The sequence below is a fragment of the Oryx dammah genome, unplaced genomic scaffold (genome assembly GCF_014754425.2).
Source record: "Oryx dammah isolate SB20612 unplaced genomic scaffold, SCBI_Odam_1.1 HiC_scaffold_28, whole genome shotgun sequence".
NCBI classification, from domain to species: Eukaryota; Metazoa; Chordata; class Mammalia; order Artiodactyla; family Bovidae; genus Oryx; species Oryx dammah.
Window position 1 is genome coordinate 50,036,684 of NW_024070212.1, and position 18,695 is coordinate 50,055,378.

General features: G+C 41.8%; 1 protein-coding gene across 4 annotated transcripts in view; it reads left to right on the plus strand.

Moving 5' to 3' along the window:
• The window catches only part of TGFBR3 (transforming growth factor beta receptor 3), a 199,988-nt gene that overhangs the window by 159,179 nt on the left and 22,114 nt on the right, over positions 1–18,695 (plus strand). For all 4 annotated transcript variants that reach the window (XM_040232333.1, XM_040232335.1, XM_040232334.1 and 1 more), the window contains 7 exons: positions 2,616–2,805; positions 4,696–5,030; positions 5,443–5,595; positions 8,481–8,621; positions 8,789–8,947; positions 14,039–14,338; positions 17,204–17,324. In XM_040232333.1, coding sequence (XP_040088267.1) covers positions 2,616–2,805; positions 4,696–5,030; positions 5,443–5,595; positions 8,481–8,621; positions 8,789–8,947; positions 14,039–14,338; positions 17,204–17,324 — 1,399 coding nt within the window. The remainder of the gene's footprint in view (positions 1–2,615; positions 2,806–4,695; positions 5,031–5,442; positions 5,596–8,480; positions 8,622–8,788; positions 8,948–14,038; positions 14,339–17,203; positions 17,325–18,695) is intronic.

An 18,695-nucleotide genomic window follows, 5' to 3' on the forward strand; every position in this document is an offset into this window, starting at 1 on the left:
TTTTAATCCCATTGGGAGTATGGACTAAACCCTCTGCCTAACTTTTCCTCCAGCCCCCGCCCTCCCAGATACCAGCAGTTTTGATGCAGGTGTGTGGATGGTGGGAAGAGCGAAAGGTACTCAGAGTCTACTTAACTCGTTGTCCTTTGTGAAGATATGGCTGGGAAAGATGGTGGTGGTATTTGAGACCACCTTGAATACTCCCTAATGGAATAGCTATACTGAGGCCTTGGGAGCCTGGGGACTCCCAGAAACACAGGATAAGGAACACATTCATTGCTGGGAACCAACTTGCCTGCCATTGTCCCAAACCTTGCTGCTTTAGAAATACATAGATAGATTTCTAGCCTTGTAAATCCTGAGATGTAATCAATATGAGTTGTGCTGACATCTCCTAGTGTTCTTATGGAAAGGTGTAAACAACTCATTCCATATTGCTACAAAAAGAACAGGTGGCAGTTACGATGATAGTATTCTGGAAATACAGTATTTTCTCAGCTGTCCAGCAACATGAAAGACTAGGGCAGATGAGGCCAAGCAGTATTGTTTAGGCCAGTGTTGCAACTCCAGCCAATCAAAACGACACGCTGCCTTGAAAGCCCGGAAGAAGCTGTGCTGAAAAAACTGCTGTTGACTCAATGAGTAAGAAGGTCTAAGAACTAATTGGATCCTTCTTTACTTCATTTTAGTTTCCTTCCGTCCTCCTCCTCTCCCTCTCCTCTTTCTTCTTTCCCTTTCCCTAAGGAATGTTTTCTGAATCCCAGTAAGAGCAGAATAATCCAAATCTGTGAAACTGAGTTGGTTTTTTTTTTTTGCTAATAGCTACAGAACTTGGTTACAGCTCTTTCTGGTCCCTTTGCGTGCATTATGGTGACTTGCTTACCTGATGAGCACTTCGGGTAATAGGAAAATATACTGGGTGAGACTCTCAGCTTTGAATTGAAAATGCGTGTCCTCAGCCAGTATCCCACAACCAGAGAGGCCAAGAGAACTTAGAGGCTGCGAATCATCTATGGTTTTATAATGGGAAAGGATTAATATTTAGTCATGTTAGGGGCAAACAGAATGGGAAACAAATGGGGAATTTAGGAAAAATGCTGCATGTATGCAGAAGAAAATAATTGGGCATGGAAATTAAAGTGATTTTTATACGACATGAAATGGCATAATCCACTTGCTAGAAGGGCCTTCCAGCCCTGTAGGAACAGATGTTGAAAATGTGGTGACTTCCCTTTGGGTGCTCCCTGCAGCATTCAGCTCCCTCACCAGCTGAGGAGATCACTGCAATAGGATCAAAGTGTAATGTGAAATTTACCTTCCATGTTCTTAGTACTCAGAGTCCTTCGATATTCTTTCCTGGAAAGATTCTTATCACTCAGTTTTAATTGTTAACTGACTACCAAATGAAAGTTAATTTTAAGAGTTACTTGTATTGTGGGATAAAAGTATTGGTACTTAGAGGTATGGTGGCTTAATTAATATTTTAGACCATAAAATCTAACCATATTCCATTAATAGAACTGGCAAATGTCTATAGTTACAGGATTGCTAAATTGATCATAAGTTATAAGTGAAATATCGACATTGGTTGTTTCACCCTGTGTCATTCATAGTTTGCAAAGATAGGATAGTTTCCACAGTGAAGTAACTAGGTTGTGCCTTCTTTTATTTAACTCTGCTACTGCTGCTGCTAAGTCGCTTCAGTCGTGTCCGACTCTGTGCGACCCCATAGATGGCAGCCCATCAAGCTCCCCCGTCCCTGGGATTCTCCAGGCAAGAACACTGGAGTGGGTTGCCATTTCATTCTCCAATGCATGAAAGTGAAGAGTGAAAGTGAAGTCGCTCAGTTGCGTCCGACTCTTAGAGACCCCATGGACTGCAGCCTACCAGGCTCCCCCATCCATGGGATTTGCCAGGCAACAGTACTGGAGTGGGGTGCCATTGCCTTCTCCGTCATTTAACTCTAGGATATAGGGATTAGGGGGTTCCTTGGTGGCTCAGCAGTAAAGAATCTACCTGCCAATGCAGGAGATGAAGGTTCGATCCCTGGGTGGGGGAGATCCCCTGGGGAAGGAAATAGCAACCCACTTCAGTATTCTTGCTAGGAAAATCCCTTGGACAGAGGAGCCTGGTGGGTATTGCAAAACGGTTGGATGCGACTTAGTATCAACATAGAAATAACAACAACAACATAGAAAGCAGAACACAGGCATGTTCGGATAATATAGAATACACATTTCTGAGTACTTTATATATAATTTTAAATAAAAATAATAAAATTTTTGTATCATATTTGATGTGTATGTTAATAATTTAAACATTAACTCTAGTGACATGCTAATCATGCTTATGATAATTAGATTATCTACTAATGACAAAAATGATTATGTTATTTGTATCAACATAAGCAACCCAAATGATGCAACCAGTCAGCATGAATGATATTTCTTAATCTGCTGTTACAAGTTTTCACATCAGTATTCACAGCCCAAGGAAAGTAGGGATCAAAAGAATAAATAGTTTGCTCATACACAATAGAGAATCTATTTGTTTCAGGTATTAAGGCACTGTTTAATTTTATAGACTCATGAGTGAAATTTTATTATTATCTTCAGGCTCCTAATAGTATTGGCTTTGGGAAAGAAAGTGAAAGATCTATGATAATGACCAAATCAAAAAGAGATGACATTCCTTCAACCCAAGAGAGTCTGGTCAAGTGGGCTTTGGACAATGGCTATAGTCCAGTAACATCATACACAGTGGCTCCAATGGCTAATAGATTCCATCTTCGGCTTGAAAGCAATGGTAAGTATGATTTTTTTGTTGTTGTTTGTATAAAAAATATCCCCCCAAATGTGCTTTCCAATGAGGAACTTTCATTTCAACTCATATGGTGCTGTTTCTCTGTTGCAAATTTTAGCAATTCATTTGACTACTTTTTACTGTAAAGCTTAAAGTTACGTAGAATTGTGCTAGATTATTTTGGGGAAACTATCTTGAATACAGACTTTTTACTAACATAGTAAATTGCGTATTGGAAAACTTTGTTATAGATCACTTTCTCTCTGCATATATTAAGGATAAATTAGTCTGGGTTCTTTTCTCAGAAGGGCCTAGTGATCACTTTGGGCTGAGATACAGAGAGGCTGGGACAGCAGGAAAGAAGTCTTAGGTCAGGCCAGATCTCATAGGAAGTCACGAGGACTCATACTTGTGCTTTCTCATTCTCACCCAGAGGGAATATAGGAGTTATTACCCCATTTAGATGGAGGAGAAAGCAGAGGCTTAATAAGTTCTTTGAGGTTCTCTAGAGTCTTATAGCTACTAAGACTTGAACCCCAGGTTTTCTGATCCCTAGATCTCTTGCTCATTGCATGGTACCACAACTGAGTGCAGGGTTGGTAGAATGAAGGTTGCGAGTCCTGGTTCAAGTCCCAGCTCTGATATTTGATCACTGTTTTTGGAAGTTGCTTAACTTCTGAGCCTCTGATTCCTCCTCAGCCATATGGGGGAAACAATAGGACCTATCTTGCAGGGTGGTTGTGAAGGTTTTTTGGTAACAAATTAAAAACTTCCAAACCTGTTACTTGTTTTGGACCCATACAACTAACTGTGTCATCCTTTTTTAAAAAATGGTATTGTTTACCCTTGTAATGAATAAAATCAAAAGGAGGAAACCTTTAGAAATAAAAAAAATAAAAAAAAAATAAAAAATGGTATTGAAGGAGAGCTAACATCCTTCTTTTCCAACTCCCATTGCAGGATGGATTAACCTCAAGTATGTGTCAGTTGACTTTGAAGGAATAATTGAAGCTAAGCAGCTTTTTCTTTTTGTGGGGAGACTATGTTCTAAAAGGCCAGGGTACCTAGATATCTGTTAGAATTTAGCAGTGAAATAGGAGGTAGCAAAATAATTTCAAAATAGCACTATTGTTTCAAGAAATCTTTAGAGAGACTGTCCTAAAGAATCTCTAGATTCAAGGAAAGTATTTCATTGGCATTTGAATGGAATAATATCATCCCACATAACTTATTCAGATAGTAGATTTTTTTATAGCTTGAAGGGCCTTCAGTTCAGTTCAGTTCAGTCACTCAGTCGTGTCCGACTCTTTGCGACCCCATGAATCACAGCACGCTAGGCCTCCCTGTCCATCACCAACTCCCAGAGTTCACTCAGACTCACGTCCATCGAGTCAGTGATGCCATCCAGCCATCTCATCCTCTGTCATCCCCTTAGAAATCATCTAATCCAGCAGTTCTTAATCTTGGCTGCACATTGGAATCACATGGGGAGCTTTACAACATAATGATTTAAAGAGAGTTCAGTTCTTAATTGGGCTGGGGTACAGCTTGAGCATAGGGATGCTTTTTTTTTAGGCTCCCAGAGTGATTTCAGCATGCAGCCAAAGTTGAGAACCACTGATCTAATCCAACCTCTTAATTTAAAAAAATTGGAAAACCAAAGCACAGAGAAGTAAGCTACTTACCCAAAGCCACCAGGCCAGTTAGAAAGGACATCAGGACTAGAATTCAGGCTTTGAGACAGACTCCACATCTCCTTTATACATTGCTCATTAGGGATAATTTTACATATGCCCATTCTTTGCTCGTTCCTCCTGTTCTTACCTCTCACGATAATGATTGTGACCTGGCATCAAACACTGATGATGTTCTGCCTTCTTCTCTTGCCATCAGAGGAGATGAGAGATGAGGAGGTCCATACTGTCCCTCCTGAGCTACGGATCCTGCTGGGCCCTGGCACTCTGCCTGCCCTGGACAACCCACCCATTCGGGGAGGGGGAAGCCGAAATGGAGGTTTCCCTTTTCCCTTCCCCGACATCTCCAGGAGAGGCCGGAAGGAAGGGGGAGAAGATGGGATCCCTCGGCCAAAGGACCCTGTCATCCCTGGCATCCACCTGTTCTCTGATCCCAGAGAGCCAGAGGAGGTGCAGGGCAGCACAGATGTTGCCCTGTCCGTCAAGTGTGACAATGAGAAGATGACTGTGGCTGTAGACAAAGATTCTTTTCAGGTTGGTGCAGTTTCTTAAAGGAGAGAATGGGAGGTTACCTCCCTGTCCATCTCACCTCAGTCTGTGTGAGTTATTTCCAGCTCTTTCACTTTTGAACTCTGGAGATTTGATACTGTTTTCTCAGTTGGATGGGCTCACTTCCCCTTGGCTGTGAGTCTCACCCGGTTCCTGTTGTTCTCAGTGAGGGGGGGTTCCAGATCCTTGTGTGTCAATATTTTGCTATTGAATTTCCAAGGCCAACAAACACAATTCTGGGGCTGTTGAGAGATGGTAGGCTGAAAGGAGGTAAGGGGGGAGAGGGAGTGCAGGCTTCCAGTGACCTTTATTTGGAAGACCAGGCAAAATGTGTTAACTGCATGCTGTAGAATGGCCTGTGGGCCCCTCTTTATGTCTTTGGTGGTGGTTGTTTCAGGCCAGCGGCTACTCTGGGATGGAGCTCACCTTGTTGGATCCTACCTGCAAGGCCAAGACAAATAACACCCATTTCATTTTGGAGTCTCCCCTGAATGGCTGCGGGACTCGGCTCCGGCGAGCAGCCCCTGATGGTGTGGTTTACTACAACTCCGTGAGTGTTCTCCAGGACAGAGCTTTCCCTTTGCCTGAGCCTTGCTGGGTGTTACCTTAAAATTAGTCTTAAGATTTCTATGAAAGTGAGGAGGGCCATATACCCCAGACTTGAATGAAGCCCAGTGTTGGTTCCCAACAAAATGGGATGTACTCTGACCCTGAACGCTTCTGTTTTGTTGGTGGGTCTGTGGGAGTTGGGAGGCCCTGTTTTCTCGGCTGGAACATTTGTGATGATCTTTCCCACCCTTCCTTCCATCTCCTGGTGGCAGAGCTTTCACTGGCAAGGTGATTATGGCTTTTTCTGGCTAAGCTGGAGGCTGAGATGGCCTGGTTCACATGAGGGCAAACTCCAAGGCTATGAATGAGCACCTCTGTACAGCTGAGCTAACCAGATCCATGGTTCATCTGAGATCCATGGCCTCATCTGAGGCATGTCTAGAAGTAGGAGAACTTTTCCCTCCCTCATGAACAAAAGAACCAAAAGAGAGAAGTCTGAAAAGGTCCTTTGAGAAATTGTTAAATCTCTCTCCATCCTTACGAAAGACCCTAAACTGAAGAACATCTCCTACTTTCGAAGTTACCCAGAGATTCCCCAATGATAGTCATTGCAGTAGCTACCCTTCACTTTCCAGACATCATTCTTGGCAGTTCACCTTAATCTTTTCAGATTAAATCTGTTTGTGTAGAGGTGGCACTACACAGTGAATGTTACAAGAATTTGAACATGAAATTTCAAAAGGACTTTACAGTGATAATTTTGCAATTTGAGTTGTACTTTTGATGATAGAAACAGGGCTCCAAGATCCTCGTATCCAGCTTTGATGTGTGTGTGTGTCTGTGCTCAGGGCCTACCCAGCTTTGGCATGGGCTGGGGAGGCCCCGACTACTCTATTTATTCCACTGCTGGTCGTCCGCAGATAGGACCCAGCCAGGGAAGAGACTGGCTTTCTGGTCAGCATGGCTCATGTAGGGACTGACTCTCCTGTGAGCCAAGTTTATTGTTCCTCAGACAATTTTAGAATGTTTGAGCTGGAAAGAACCCTAAGATGATCTCATTCAGCGTCCTCATTTCACAGGTGAGGAAATTGAACTCCAGGGAGTTACAAGACTTGTTTGGATTTGAGAGACGAGTTAGTGGTAGAGCCAGGACTAAATCCAGCTTCCCAACTTCTCATCCACTGATCTTCCCCCAGCCCTAGGCTGGAGCAGCTACTCTGTTTTGTTACTGAAATTATTTATTAACCTTTGACTTCTATGATGAACACTCTTCTGCCAATTCCAACACTCATTTTCTTGCAATTATCCAGTTTTTCCAGATGTAATGAATGTCATATATTACTGGTATATGTGATTTTGGAATTTTAAACTTAAAAAAAATATTTCTATATATTTTTGGCTGTGCTAGGTCTTTGTTGCTGTGCAGGCTTTCTCTAGTTGCAGTGCACAGGCTTCTCATTGCAGGGGCTTCTCCTGTTGCAGAACACGGGCTCTAGGGCACATATGCTTCAGCAGTTGCAGCATGTGGACTCAGTAGTTGCAGCTCCCAGGCTCTAGAGCACAGGCTCAGTAGTTATGGCTCACAGGCTTAGTTGCTCTGAGGCAAGTAGGATCTTCCCAGATCAGGGATCAAACCTATGTCTCCTACATTGGCAGGTGGATTCTTTACCACTGAGACACCAGGGAAGCCCTGGAATTTTAAACTTTGATTTGAATTAATGCCAATAAGAGGCCATGATAACTGGTTAAGTTTAAAAAAAAAAAGTGCCGTCTACCTCAGGAGAGAAAAGTATATTGCTTCTTCTTCTTTTTTAAAAAAATTATTATAGGGTAAGTAATAACCTAACTTGCTTCAGTTGCATCACTAATTTCTTTGAAGACCTGGGAAAGAATAGAGAGGCAGTTTTCCTTCATTTCTTTCCCATTCTGCTCTCCTCTCAGTGGCTATTTTAGCCATTTCTTCCAGTTATAATTGTTGTAGTTTTCAGACAATATCTATTTTCATTTTACAACATATTCAAAATCTGAGGAGGTGGAGCATAGAATCAAACAAAAATTATAACTATCCCATGTATGCAAATAAATTAGGAGTTAATTTATGGCGTCCTAATCCCTGGGTGAATTTTTTCATCTTACATAGAACTAACCTTCTACCAGTGTTAAGATAGGTTTTCATGGCATAGAACTTGTTGTTCTTTCCTGCATCTATTCCTCATACAGGAGATAGTGGGGGAGATGGATGCATATAGGAGAAGGGTGTGGAGAGAATGGCTCAGTAGTGAGCATCAGGTTCTTTGCTTCTGACTCAAACCAAACTTGACCAAATCTTTTTTTTTTTTTAATATTTATTTATTTGGCTGTGTGGGGCCTTGGCATGCAAATTCTTAGTTGCAGCATGTGGAATATGGTTCCCTGACCAAGGATGAAACACAGGCCCCTTGCATTGGGAGCTCAGTCTTAAGCCACTGGACCACCAGGGAAGTCCCTATCAAATCTTGACAGACACAACTTACAAGAACTCCTCGGATTAGCCAAATCAGTGTTTCTTAGAGTTTTCAGTATAAAGGCCCCTAAGGAGAAACTCCCCCACCCCCTACAGTACAGGTGGGCCTGTTGAAAACCCCACCCAACCCCATTTCAGTATCTGGTGTTTTCACACTATTTAAAATACATATTTTATTTTAAATCTTAATTTATTATGCATTGGGCTTCTTCTTTTTCATTTCTTTGAGGATAAAATCCTAAAAAAAACTTGGAGGTTCTTTTTTTTCAGTTAAGTCAGATTTTCAGTTCACTTCAGAATTTATTACATGGGTGTTTATGTGAGGTGGAACCAAAGGTATGTGATTGGGTGTTTTCATAACATTGTGCTTTCCTTGCTTTTAGATTGTGATTCAGGTTCCACCCTCTGGGGATAGTAGTGGCTGGCCAGATGGTTATGAAGATTTAGAGTCTGGTGATAATGGATTTCCAGGAGACATGGATGAAGGGGACACTTCCTTTTTCAGCCGACTTGAAATTGTGGTGGTATGTATTTGTTTGTAGGAGGTAGTTTGTAGAGAATGTTGTCTTTTTGGTTGGCTTTAGTTGGGGACCATTGGAAAATAAAATCAGATGTTAAAGGCTAAAGCTTCTAAAGCTACAAGCTTCATTTTACTGTGATTTATTTCCATCTGTTTTCTTCTTTTCTCCAGTTTAATTGTAGCCTGCGACAGGTGGGGAATCCCCGTACCTTCCAGGATGAACCCAACAGAAACGTCACCTTCAACATGGAGCTGTACAACACTGACCTCTTTCTCGTGCCCTCCCAGGGGGTGTTCTCTGTGGCAGAGAACGGACACGTTTATGTTGAGGTGAGACCCATATGTTAGCCTTTGGCTGTTAGGTTAGTGGCGGAGAAGGCAATGACAACCCACTCCAGTACTCTTGCCTGGAAAATCCCATGGACAGAGGAGCCTGGAAGGCTGGAGTCCGTGGGATTGCTGAGGGTCGGACACGATTGAGTGACTTCACTTTCACTGTTCACTTTCATGCATTGGAGAAGGAAATGGCAACCCACTCCAGTGTTCTTGCCTGGAGAATCCCAGGGATGGGGGAGCCTGGTTGGCTGCCGTCTATGGGGTCGCACAGAGTCGGACACAACTGAAGTGACTTAGCAGCAGTTAGGTTAGTGGAGATTCTTAGTGGCTCTTGAGCATGAGTGAAAGGCCCTGGGGGCAGACCTCTTCCTGCCTTCCTCAGTCTTGACCGGCTCTGGATGAAGGCTTCACTCAGAAGACACTTCCACATTGGTTTCTGACCAAAGCAGGAAATTTCAGGATTCATTGCATTATGCTAAATGGAGAGAGCATTTTATAGATGAATGGATGAAATGTTTTGATTTTTTTTAATCAGGGATGTAAATTCTAATAAAGCCTTGTCCTTACTTTGTCCTTTGTATTCTTGTCAAGGGCATTCGTTCAGTAGTTGCAATATCAGAGTTAACAAAGGAATATTTCAAACCCCCTCAGAGACTATCTTTTAAACTGCATACTTTTGAGTGAAATACTATATGTTACTATAGCTCATGAAAATTGTTTTTTTCCTAGATCATTATCTAAATGTATCTGTGGTGGTGGTTTAGTCACTAAGTCCTGTCCGACCCTTGAGACCCCATGGACTGTAGCCTGCTAGGCTCCTCTGTCTATGGGATTCTCCAGGCAAGAATTCTGGAATGGGTTGCCATTTCCTTCTCCAGGGGATCTTCCCGACCAAGGGATCGAACCCAGATCTTCTGCACTGCAGGCAGATTCTTTACTGACTGAGCTATGAGGGAAGCCCCAATGTATCTATAAATTTATTAAAATTATTTCCTATATATAACAGTAATAACCATACATAATGTAAATCTGTGGACTGACTACAGAACTATTAGATAGTGGTGATAATAATGAAATAACAACAGCTAAAGTTTATTGTAGATTTATTTTGTGCCAAGCTCAGTTATAAGTTCTCAGTTATAAGTACTCATATTCTTCTGAGCAGTTCTATGACACAGGACTGTTAATATCCCCATTTTGTGGATGAGGAAATTGAGGCCCAAATTTGTCCGAGGTCACACAATTAGTACCTAGCAGAGTTCAGAGTCAGAGTTCATACTCAGTCATCTGGCTCCAGAGACCATACTGTTGTCCACAGGATGCCATCGTTTATCCTCAAAGTGCCGTTTTCAAGGGGGAGAAAATGTAACTGCTTTGCAGTGCAAATACCCAAGTTCACACACTGGATTCTAGAGAAGATAATTATCCTCATGGCCCCAGAATGTCTGCTGGTCTTACAGGAAAGTCGTTCTCTATCGAGCTGGTTTTGGTGCTAAGATGTAGGCTGGTGTTCTCCACTATGGGAGGAGGGAGAAGCTTAAGGGGCCAAAATGGGATACTTCCATATATTAAAAGTGACTTCAGTACACATATTTCTATTTAAGAAAGACAAATAACTCACATTTGTACTGATTCTGGGACGGAGCCCACAGGCTCTAGACATTTTCTTGGATCATCTCCTCCTTTCTGGTTTCCCTCTTCTGAGAGATCTTCTCTTTCATTGGGTACTCCTTTCTCTGTTAGGGAAGATATACGGCTTTCTATGTGCTGTCCCTAATCAGAGCTCTCTCTTTCTTCTTGCTATTCCGGCTGCTCCATCCACATGTGTGGTTGGTCAGTGATGCACTATTGTACTGTAGGTTTTAGGGGTGCTGCTTAACTGCAGTTTGTTCTTTTCCAGATGTGTCCCTGGCTTTGCCAATTTGTGGCTTTGCTGCCTTAAATCTTTCTCCTATATCCAACTCTGGATGTTTTGGGTTTTTTCCCTCCTCCCCAGCTGCCTCCCCCAACCCCCAGTGCTGGCTTACTTGAAATACATTTTCTTTTTCATTCTTATTTTCCCATTTATAGACCATCTATATTGTTCATAATTGATTGACTCAAAGACATTGTGAAAGTGATGGGAAAAAACGAACCAAGTCTTTTTGCTATGCCATTTTAAACATCATTAAAATGATATGTGAAAGTCGCTCAGTCGTGTCCAGCTCTTTGCGACCCCATGGACTATACAGTCCATGGAATTCTCCAGGCCAGAGTCCTGGAGTGGGTAGCTTTTCCCTTCTCCAGGGGATCTTCCCAACCCGGGGATCTTCCCAGGTCTCCCTCACTGCAGGCAGATTCGTTACCACCTGAGCCACCAGGGAAAATACATAATAATACACTGAAGAGAATTTGGGGAAGAGGGAAATGTTATAAACTACTTTATTTTAAAATTGTTTTAAACCCCCTAAAATATGAGAGAGAATTGGTAAATATTTTGCTAAATAGGATAGTAGCCATGCCTAGTCTTTTTTTTCTCAGTTTGGACTCCACCGCTGATAAGAAAATGTTTTATTTGGGGAAAGTAAGTAAAACTTAATCATTGACTTGGTCTAAAGAGCTATTTCCATGTTTCCTCTTGTGGCCATTCTTATCACATCCCCTCCCAGAATCTCCCATTTCCTCTAGATCATGGTCTCTTCCTTTAATCCAAGACGTTATCAGCTTTGCCACTTGGTCTTTGGCCATCTTTGGGTGATAGTTGGTCACGCAGTTGGCAGATTTCCTTTTAGTTCATTTGTCTTGGGAAGTTAAAAATATAAGTCTATATACTGTTTTTGTTGTTCAGTCGGTAAGTCGTGTCCAACTCTTTGCAACCTCAGGAGCTGCAGCACGCCAGGCTTCTCTGTCCATCACTATCTCCCTGAGTTTCCTCAAACTCATGTTCATTGAGTCAGTGATGCCATCCAACCATCTCATCCTCTGTTGCCCCCTTCTCCTCTTGCCTTCAATCTTTCCCAGCATCAGGGGCTTTTCCAGTGAGTCAGCTCTTCACATCAGGTGGCCAGAGTACTAGAGCTTCAGCTTCAGCATCAGTCCTTCCAATGAATATTCAGGGTTGATGTCTAATATAACCCCCCAAATGTAAATCTAGATTAGCACTACTAGTATTAGCTGGCATTTCCTAACTATCAGAGAGCTGTGTTGTGTGCGTATAATTTTGACTTTACAGATTGTCACAGTCGCTGTATCTAGTCAGTGTCAGTGCCTCATTCTGGTCGGGGGAGAAACCAAAGGTCAATGCTCATGGCGAGTGAGCAGCAGAGTCCTGCCACTACTCACTTGCAGTCCATTTCAGAGTAAAAGATTTATTGACAATGATCTTTTTTTCCTCTCAAACAACTTTTTGGAGTGCCTTAGCTATTCTGCCATTGCATGCTTTCTCTGAGATTAGAGAAAAGCTTTGCATTTCTTCTATCTACATTTTTGCATCGTGGGTTCTGAGTTCACGTTAAAGGGCACTTTTGAGTAAATGGAGTATTTTTCCGAGATTAAGTATCTCGTTTTTCAGAAATACTGTAAAAATAATGAAGTGTGAATATTTTCAGACTACTAAATACTACTTCCTGGAAAGATGTCTTACTAAGCACCCTCCCTGACCGCATCATGGGCAGCTTGAACTGACCCTGTAGCTGTAGTGAAATAGTGAAGAGAAAATGGACTTGGGTTCAAAAGACCTGGGCTCAAGCCTTGGTTTTCCCCAGTATTTGCTAGCTGTGATTTTAAACAAGTCATCTATCCTGTGTGTTCCGTTTTCCCTCCATTTATAAAATGAAGATGAAAATACTTATAAGATTGTTCTCAGGGATTAAGCTTTAAGGCACAGCAAAATGTCATTATCATCTTCATCATCTTCACTGTTGAGTGTCTTGCAGTTAACCACATAGGGATCTTTCAAAATAGTGCCGTGGGCTAAAAGCCCCATGTGATGTCAGGGATTTCCTGTGGGTATCTCAGAATGCAAAGTGTGTTTATAGCTTCATGCCTTTGAGAGGATTCTGGAGCTATTGGCTTATGGTTAAAGACCAACTTTATTTCTAAAGTGTTTAAGTTTATTTTGATTCTTAGTTTAGTCAAGGAATGAGGCAATAGGGGAAGAGGCAGTTCACACAGTGATCCATGTGTCGCCAGATGGAGAATCCAGTCTGGTTCAGAGATTTTAGCTGAGTTCAGGATGGTTGAGATTTGAATTCTGTTTACACTTGGCCACACACTACTTCCTGTTTCTAAAGAAAAGAACCTTAACAAGGTTTGGACATAGCCCATACAAATGTTTTGTAAGAGGGAAGTGTAAATGAGTCGGAAACGTTTCCAGATTAGATTTCCCTTAAAATACCCTTGGGCTTAAAGAGTGAAGGGAGAGTACTTGGCAAAGGTCTGGTTTGGACCTCTGAAGAGCTGGGACACTTTGCCAGGCCCGTGATCGCCACCAGATTGCACCATGCCCAACATCCAGCCCCCGAAGCCAGCTCTGGCTGCTCACCGTGAAGCAGGACTTCAGATGAATCAGTAGCTTTACTGCATGTTTAGGTTCCTTCTGACCTGCTGCAGTTTAGAAGTTTGGTCTTCCCTGCCTGGTTTAAGTACATCTACCTCTGTCCTTTATTTTTTGAGTAATTTTTAAAAGAGGTTGCCTTACAAGTGATAACACTGTTATGACATTAGGGTTTTTACCTGTTGGTGTTTTATTTATTTTGGAAAGTCTACTCTAGGTGCATGATGTACTTTTATTTTTATTTCCCAGAGGACTTATAGGAAGTCAAAGAGACTTATTTATCTTGTATTAGAATCTTAGAATATTAGAATCCAGGCTGGCACTTAAACTAAATAATTCACTGTCATCATCCATACCAAATTTAAATAGAAAATATCTCTTTCTTCAGTGAATCTGTTACTTTTGTGATTAGAAAGAAGACTATATAGGTGTGTTACACAAATCAAGCACTGTCTCTCATCAGAAGGGCCACGTTGGTGTGTTGTCCTTGTGCCTACAGTGAGAGTGAGATGCTAACTTGTTTCTGAATTGAGCTTTCTGTTCTGTTGTAGGTGTCTGTTACCAAGGCCGACCAAGAACTGGGATTTGCCATCCAAACGTGCTTTATCTCTCCGTATTCAAACCCTGATAGGATGTCTGATTATACTATCATTGAGAACATTTGTCCTAAAGATGAATCTGTGAAATTCTACAATCCCAAGAGAGTGCACTTTCCTATCCCACAAGCCGAGATAGATAAGAAACGGTTCAGCTTTGTTTTTAAGCCTGTCTTCAATACCTCCCTGCTCTTTCTCCAGTGTGAACTCACTCTGTGTACCAAAAAGGAAAAGGACCCCCAGAAGCTACCCAAGGTTAGTGAGCCTTCATCTATTTTCTCCTGTTATTTTGACATCTTTAGGTGAGGCAGTGACCTACCAGAAAGGTTTAATCACAGCTTGCTGCAGGTTGAGGTTTTTGGTTTGGGAACTGCCCAGTCAAAGTCATAAAGTTCATGTTAGCAGGGAACTGTGAGTTTAATGGAGTCTTGGAGAATGAATCTTGACCGTATGCTTTTTTTTTTTTTCCATGCATGCTATTCAGTAGTATCTTATGAACGATAAATCAAGACTGTTTTCCATTGAAGGAGAGGTCTGGCTTTATCTTTGCTATTCTAATAGTACACAGTGCCAAGAGTACAGAGAGCCGAAGGACAAGTTCAACGTGAGGATTAATTTTTCCAGGTCCCGCTGAGATTTGTATTGCAGTTGTTTTTTGACCTTCTCTGTGTGAGTTATAAGGTTGACTTGTCTCATGAGGACTTCTAAGGGAAACTAACAAATATTTTAATTTTTCTTGGTTTCATATTGTGGTTCGTCATGTTTGCCTCATGTTGCTCCCCACATAGAACCAGTACATGCTGTTGCCACAACAGAAATCAGAACCCTTTGACCTTGTTGGTGTGGCTATGGTAAGGGGCATCCGCAAGGATGATGACCTCATTGTTTTGGCTTTTTGCACGAAGGGTATCTTCTGTCTAATTTTGTTTCTGTGATCTGCCGTAATTATGTATAACTTCGTATGCATGTTTATTTTAGTTAGATATCTCACACAGTGTAAGCTGACTTCTCGTCCTTTTACAGTTGCATATCAGTCAACGTCTAAAAGTCCAGTAATTGAGCTGTGTCATTAACAATGTATTATAGGGACAGAATTTTCTCACCTGGTACGTAGGTTGTGAGAGATGGGCATAAAAGGAGAAGGAAAAACTATTGTTATGAGACGGATTGTCATTTATCTGAATCCTTTGCACCATTATATTCTCCTGGGCATCGATTTTTCCATTAGACCACAGGAAATTTTATAATACATTTGAAAATATAGTGAATCTGATCTCTTAGTCCTCAGGGAGCGCATATGTATATATATATAAGGTGATTTAGGCTGTGTTCTTTAGGTTGTCTAGGAAACATTGGTGCCCTAGCCTTGTGGGCCTCCACCTTCCAGTGGCCATCAAGCTTGGGCCATAGTGGACAATGGTCGAGAGCCATGCAGAACTTCTTGTGTGGCTGTGGGACCCAGAGAATAACTTTTAAAAGTTGGGAATCTAGGAGGGGAGGCCTGGCAGTTACCCCTGCCTTTACTGATAGCTGTGGCTCTCACCTGTCAGTGAGCCTGGCCTATAGCAACCAGCTTCATAGTGCGTCAGTCTGTGAAAATTTGTCCTAATATTTCCTTCTAGAACATTTAAAGGAAAGTTCTAAGTACCTGGGGTTGATACAGGATGTGACCCTAAGCCTAAGGTTATATCCAAGGCAAGATAGAGTGGAAAGAGCATGGGGGCCAAGAAGGAAGGCCTGATTCTTACTAACAGGACATTAGCAATTTCCTGACCTCTCAGAACCTCCGTGTCCTTGTCTGTACCGTTGGAGTAATAGTATAGCCTTCCTTCCTAGGTAGAAGAGCAGGTGAGACAGTGGAGGTGAGGACAGTGGACCATTTACAGAGCTGTTACCACTGTTCCTCTGTTACCGGCCTATGGTTAATACTTCCACACTCCTATGATTGCTTTCTATGACAATAGACCGAGCCAAAGATTCTTCTAGGAATAATTCTCAAAGACTGTTGAGTCCAACCCTGCCTATTGCTGATGAAATTGAGAGCAGAGGTTCAGTGACTTGCCCGGGATCTTGTGGTGAAATTTGTTGTAGATTCTTGCTTAACCAAGGAACTAGAAGGAAAGTAAGAAAGCTCTTCCTAAAATGCAAATCTTCTCAACGAGTTCTCTCAGTGAAAAACCCATTGTTTACCTTTACAGGAGGGCTGTTGTAAAGACTTTTCTTGTTTGTTTGGGGCAGGGGTTGGAAGAGAGGGGAATTGTCTTATAACATGTATCTGACATTCATGTTGCTCAGAGCAGCAATGACAATAAAGCGACAAGTCTCTGCTCTTTTTTGTGACTGGAAGATCTGGAAGCTAGTTAACTTTTCTGGATGCCTTGCTATATATAGATTTTTAAAAAATAATTGATATGTTTCCCCTTCCAACAAAAGTGATAGGATGTCACTGACATTAGCATTTCACCTATTGATGGGCGTAGACAAGGAGCCAAAGTTATTTTAAAGGAAAAGGTAATGGAAACAGATACACCAAGCTTGGGCATGCTGGTTCTAAGTTTGGAGCCTGAAAATAGCTGGAAACAGCTGATCTCATGGCCTCCACCCCTAGGCACAACTCCCTAGGACTTCATTTTGGAACATTAAAAGCAGATGACCCTGGAAAGCTTCATTTTGCATGAGCCTATACTGTAATTAAAAAAATCAAATGCACTCGACAACATGATTATCTTTTTGGACAACAGATGTAAAATCTGTCACCCTCATAATGCAATACATGAAGTTTCCTACCATCACAAATCACAAACATGAACCGTTTATGTGTAAGCCAGCTTGGTGAAGGGCCAATGTTTGTCATATAGTTACTTTATTTTTCAGACTAAATAACACTAAAACCTCCAGTTGTCTTGTGGGAATCCATCCAGCAATGTTTGCATCTTCAAGTGCAGCTGAGAATACACTGAGCCTGCTCTCATAGCTCTCAGATTATTGGTGGTTCTTTGAAAACCATCCTGGCATCCTGTTTTTCTGGGGTAAATAGCTGTGAGCTGTCTGATAAGGGGCCACAGGACGACCATGCTGGCCCTTTTGAATGACTCCCTGACTCTGTTCTTCTCTCTGCAGTGTGTGCTTCCTGATGAAGCCTGCACCTCACTGGATGCCTCAATGATCTGGGCCATGATGCAGAATAAGAAGACGTTCACCAGGCCCCTCGCCGTTATCCACCACGAAGTACCATTTAAAGGTGTGTTCTGTGGAGGCTCAGTCAGAGAACAGTGGCCTGTGTGCTACTCATAAAGAAGCTGCAATAGTGTAAATCAAAGCCCAGTTTTATTTGAAAGATAAATTAACGACCATTTAGTAGCTTTAGAAAAGAATTCTGTGCCCACGGAGTCTTTTGTTTAGTTGGTTCTCCTGCTGCTGTGCATTAATGATACCTTTGCCAATGACTTCCTCTTTAAATATTAGAGCAAAGTCTCGATTGTCTGTCATGATGTCGCTTGCCCTGCATGCAGATATGCTTCCTTGAGCATGCTAGAGAGGGTTAGAGTCCTTCTGGAATTGCACGCAGTCCACAGCCCCTTTCTTTGACCTACTGGTAAAGGCTGTGCTGGCTACAAGCTATTAGAGTGCTTTGTCAGAGATCACAGATGCCTTTGGGGAGGGTACATGTATGTGAACACTATCTGTCTTAGGTGTCACAGCAGAAAAGCATTGAAAACCACTGTTCAGATATGTTTTTATCGTTTTGTTTTTAGAATTTTATGCACAGCTCTAGACTGTCCCTGCTAGCTGGCTGTGGGACTCTGGAGCTCTTCTCTTAGGTCCTTGGGTTTCATTTTCTTTATCTGGAGAAAGAGGGCCTTGGACCAGATGACTCCCAGAGGCCTTCTCAGCCATACTACTCAGCTGTACTGTTTGAAGAGGCAAACAATTTTTCATTCATTTCCCAGCCATCCTCAAGTTGGTGGGAGATGTATGTATTAGATGTTTATTGGTTCCTCATCAATGTTTTTGTTGTTGTTTGTTTAACTTTATTCATTAATTTTTAGCCATTTGAAGCAGTTATAATAGCTGCAGTCTTTCTATAAATGGATTGCCCAAGTAGTTCCTTGTTTATTGGGTCCAAGGGAAAAGAAATAAGAATAAAATTAATTGTGTTGCAAAGCGTATCATAATCGGGCAACAGCTGGCTCTGTTTTGTACTGTTAAAGTGGTGTAACAGCAGCAACAGCCACCCCGTACTCCATCTGTTACTCTTACCTATTTTGAGAGAGGTAATTCTGCCGGTAATTGAAGGCAGCAGCTTGCTTTTTCTTGTGCCAGACAATAATTAGGCATTAATATTGCAGCAGTATAACTTCCAGTAATTCATTCATTCATTCTTTAAGTCTGGTGGTATTTTTGTAAGTAATTCTTCTTGTAAATTAGGTAATTACCTTTATTTAAACTTGGTGTATAATTATCCTGAAAGTTCAGTTTTCTTTACATAAAAGTTCAAGAGGAAAGTTTTACCAAATATCAAAGCGATTTCATGAGATTTGCTAATTGAGACTAGGTTTTAGTGGAGAAGCATGCGGTGAAGAAAGTTTATTGCCTAGGTTTGTTAAACAAA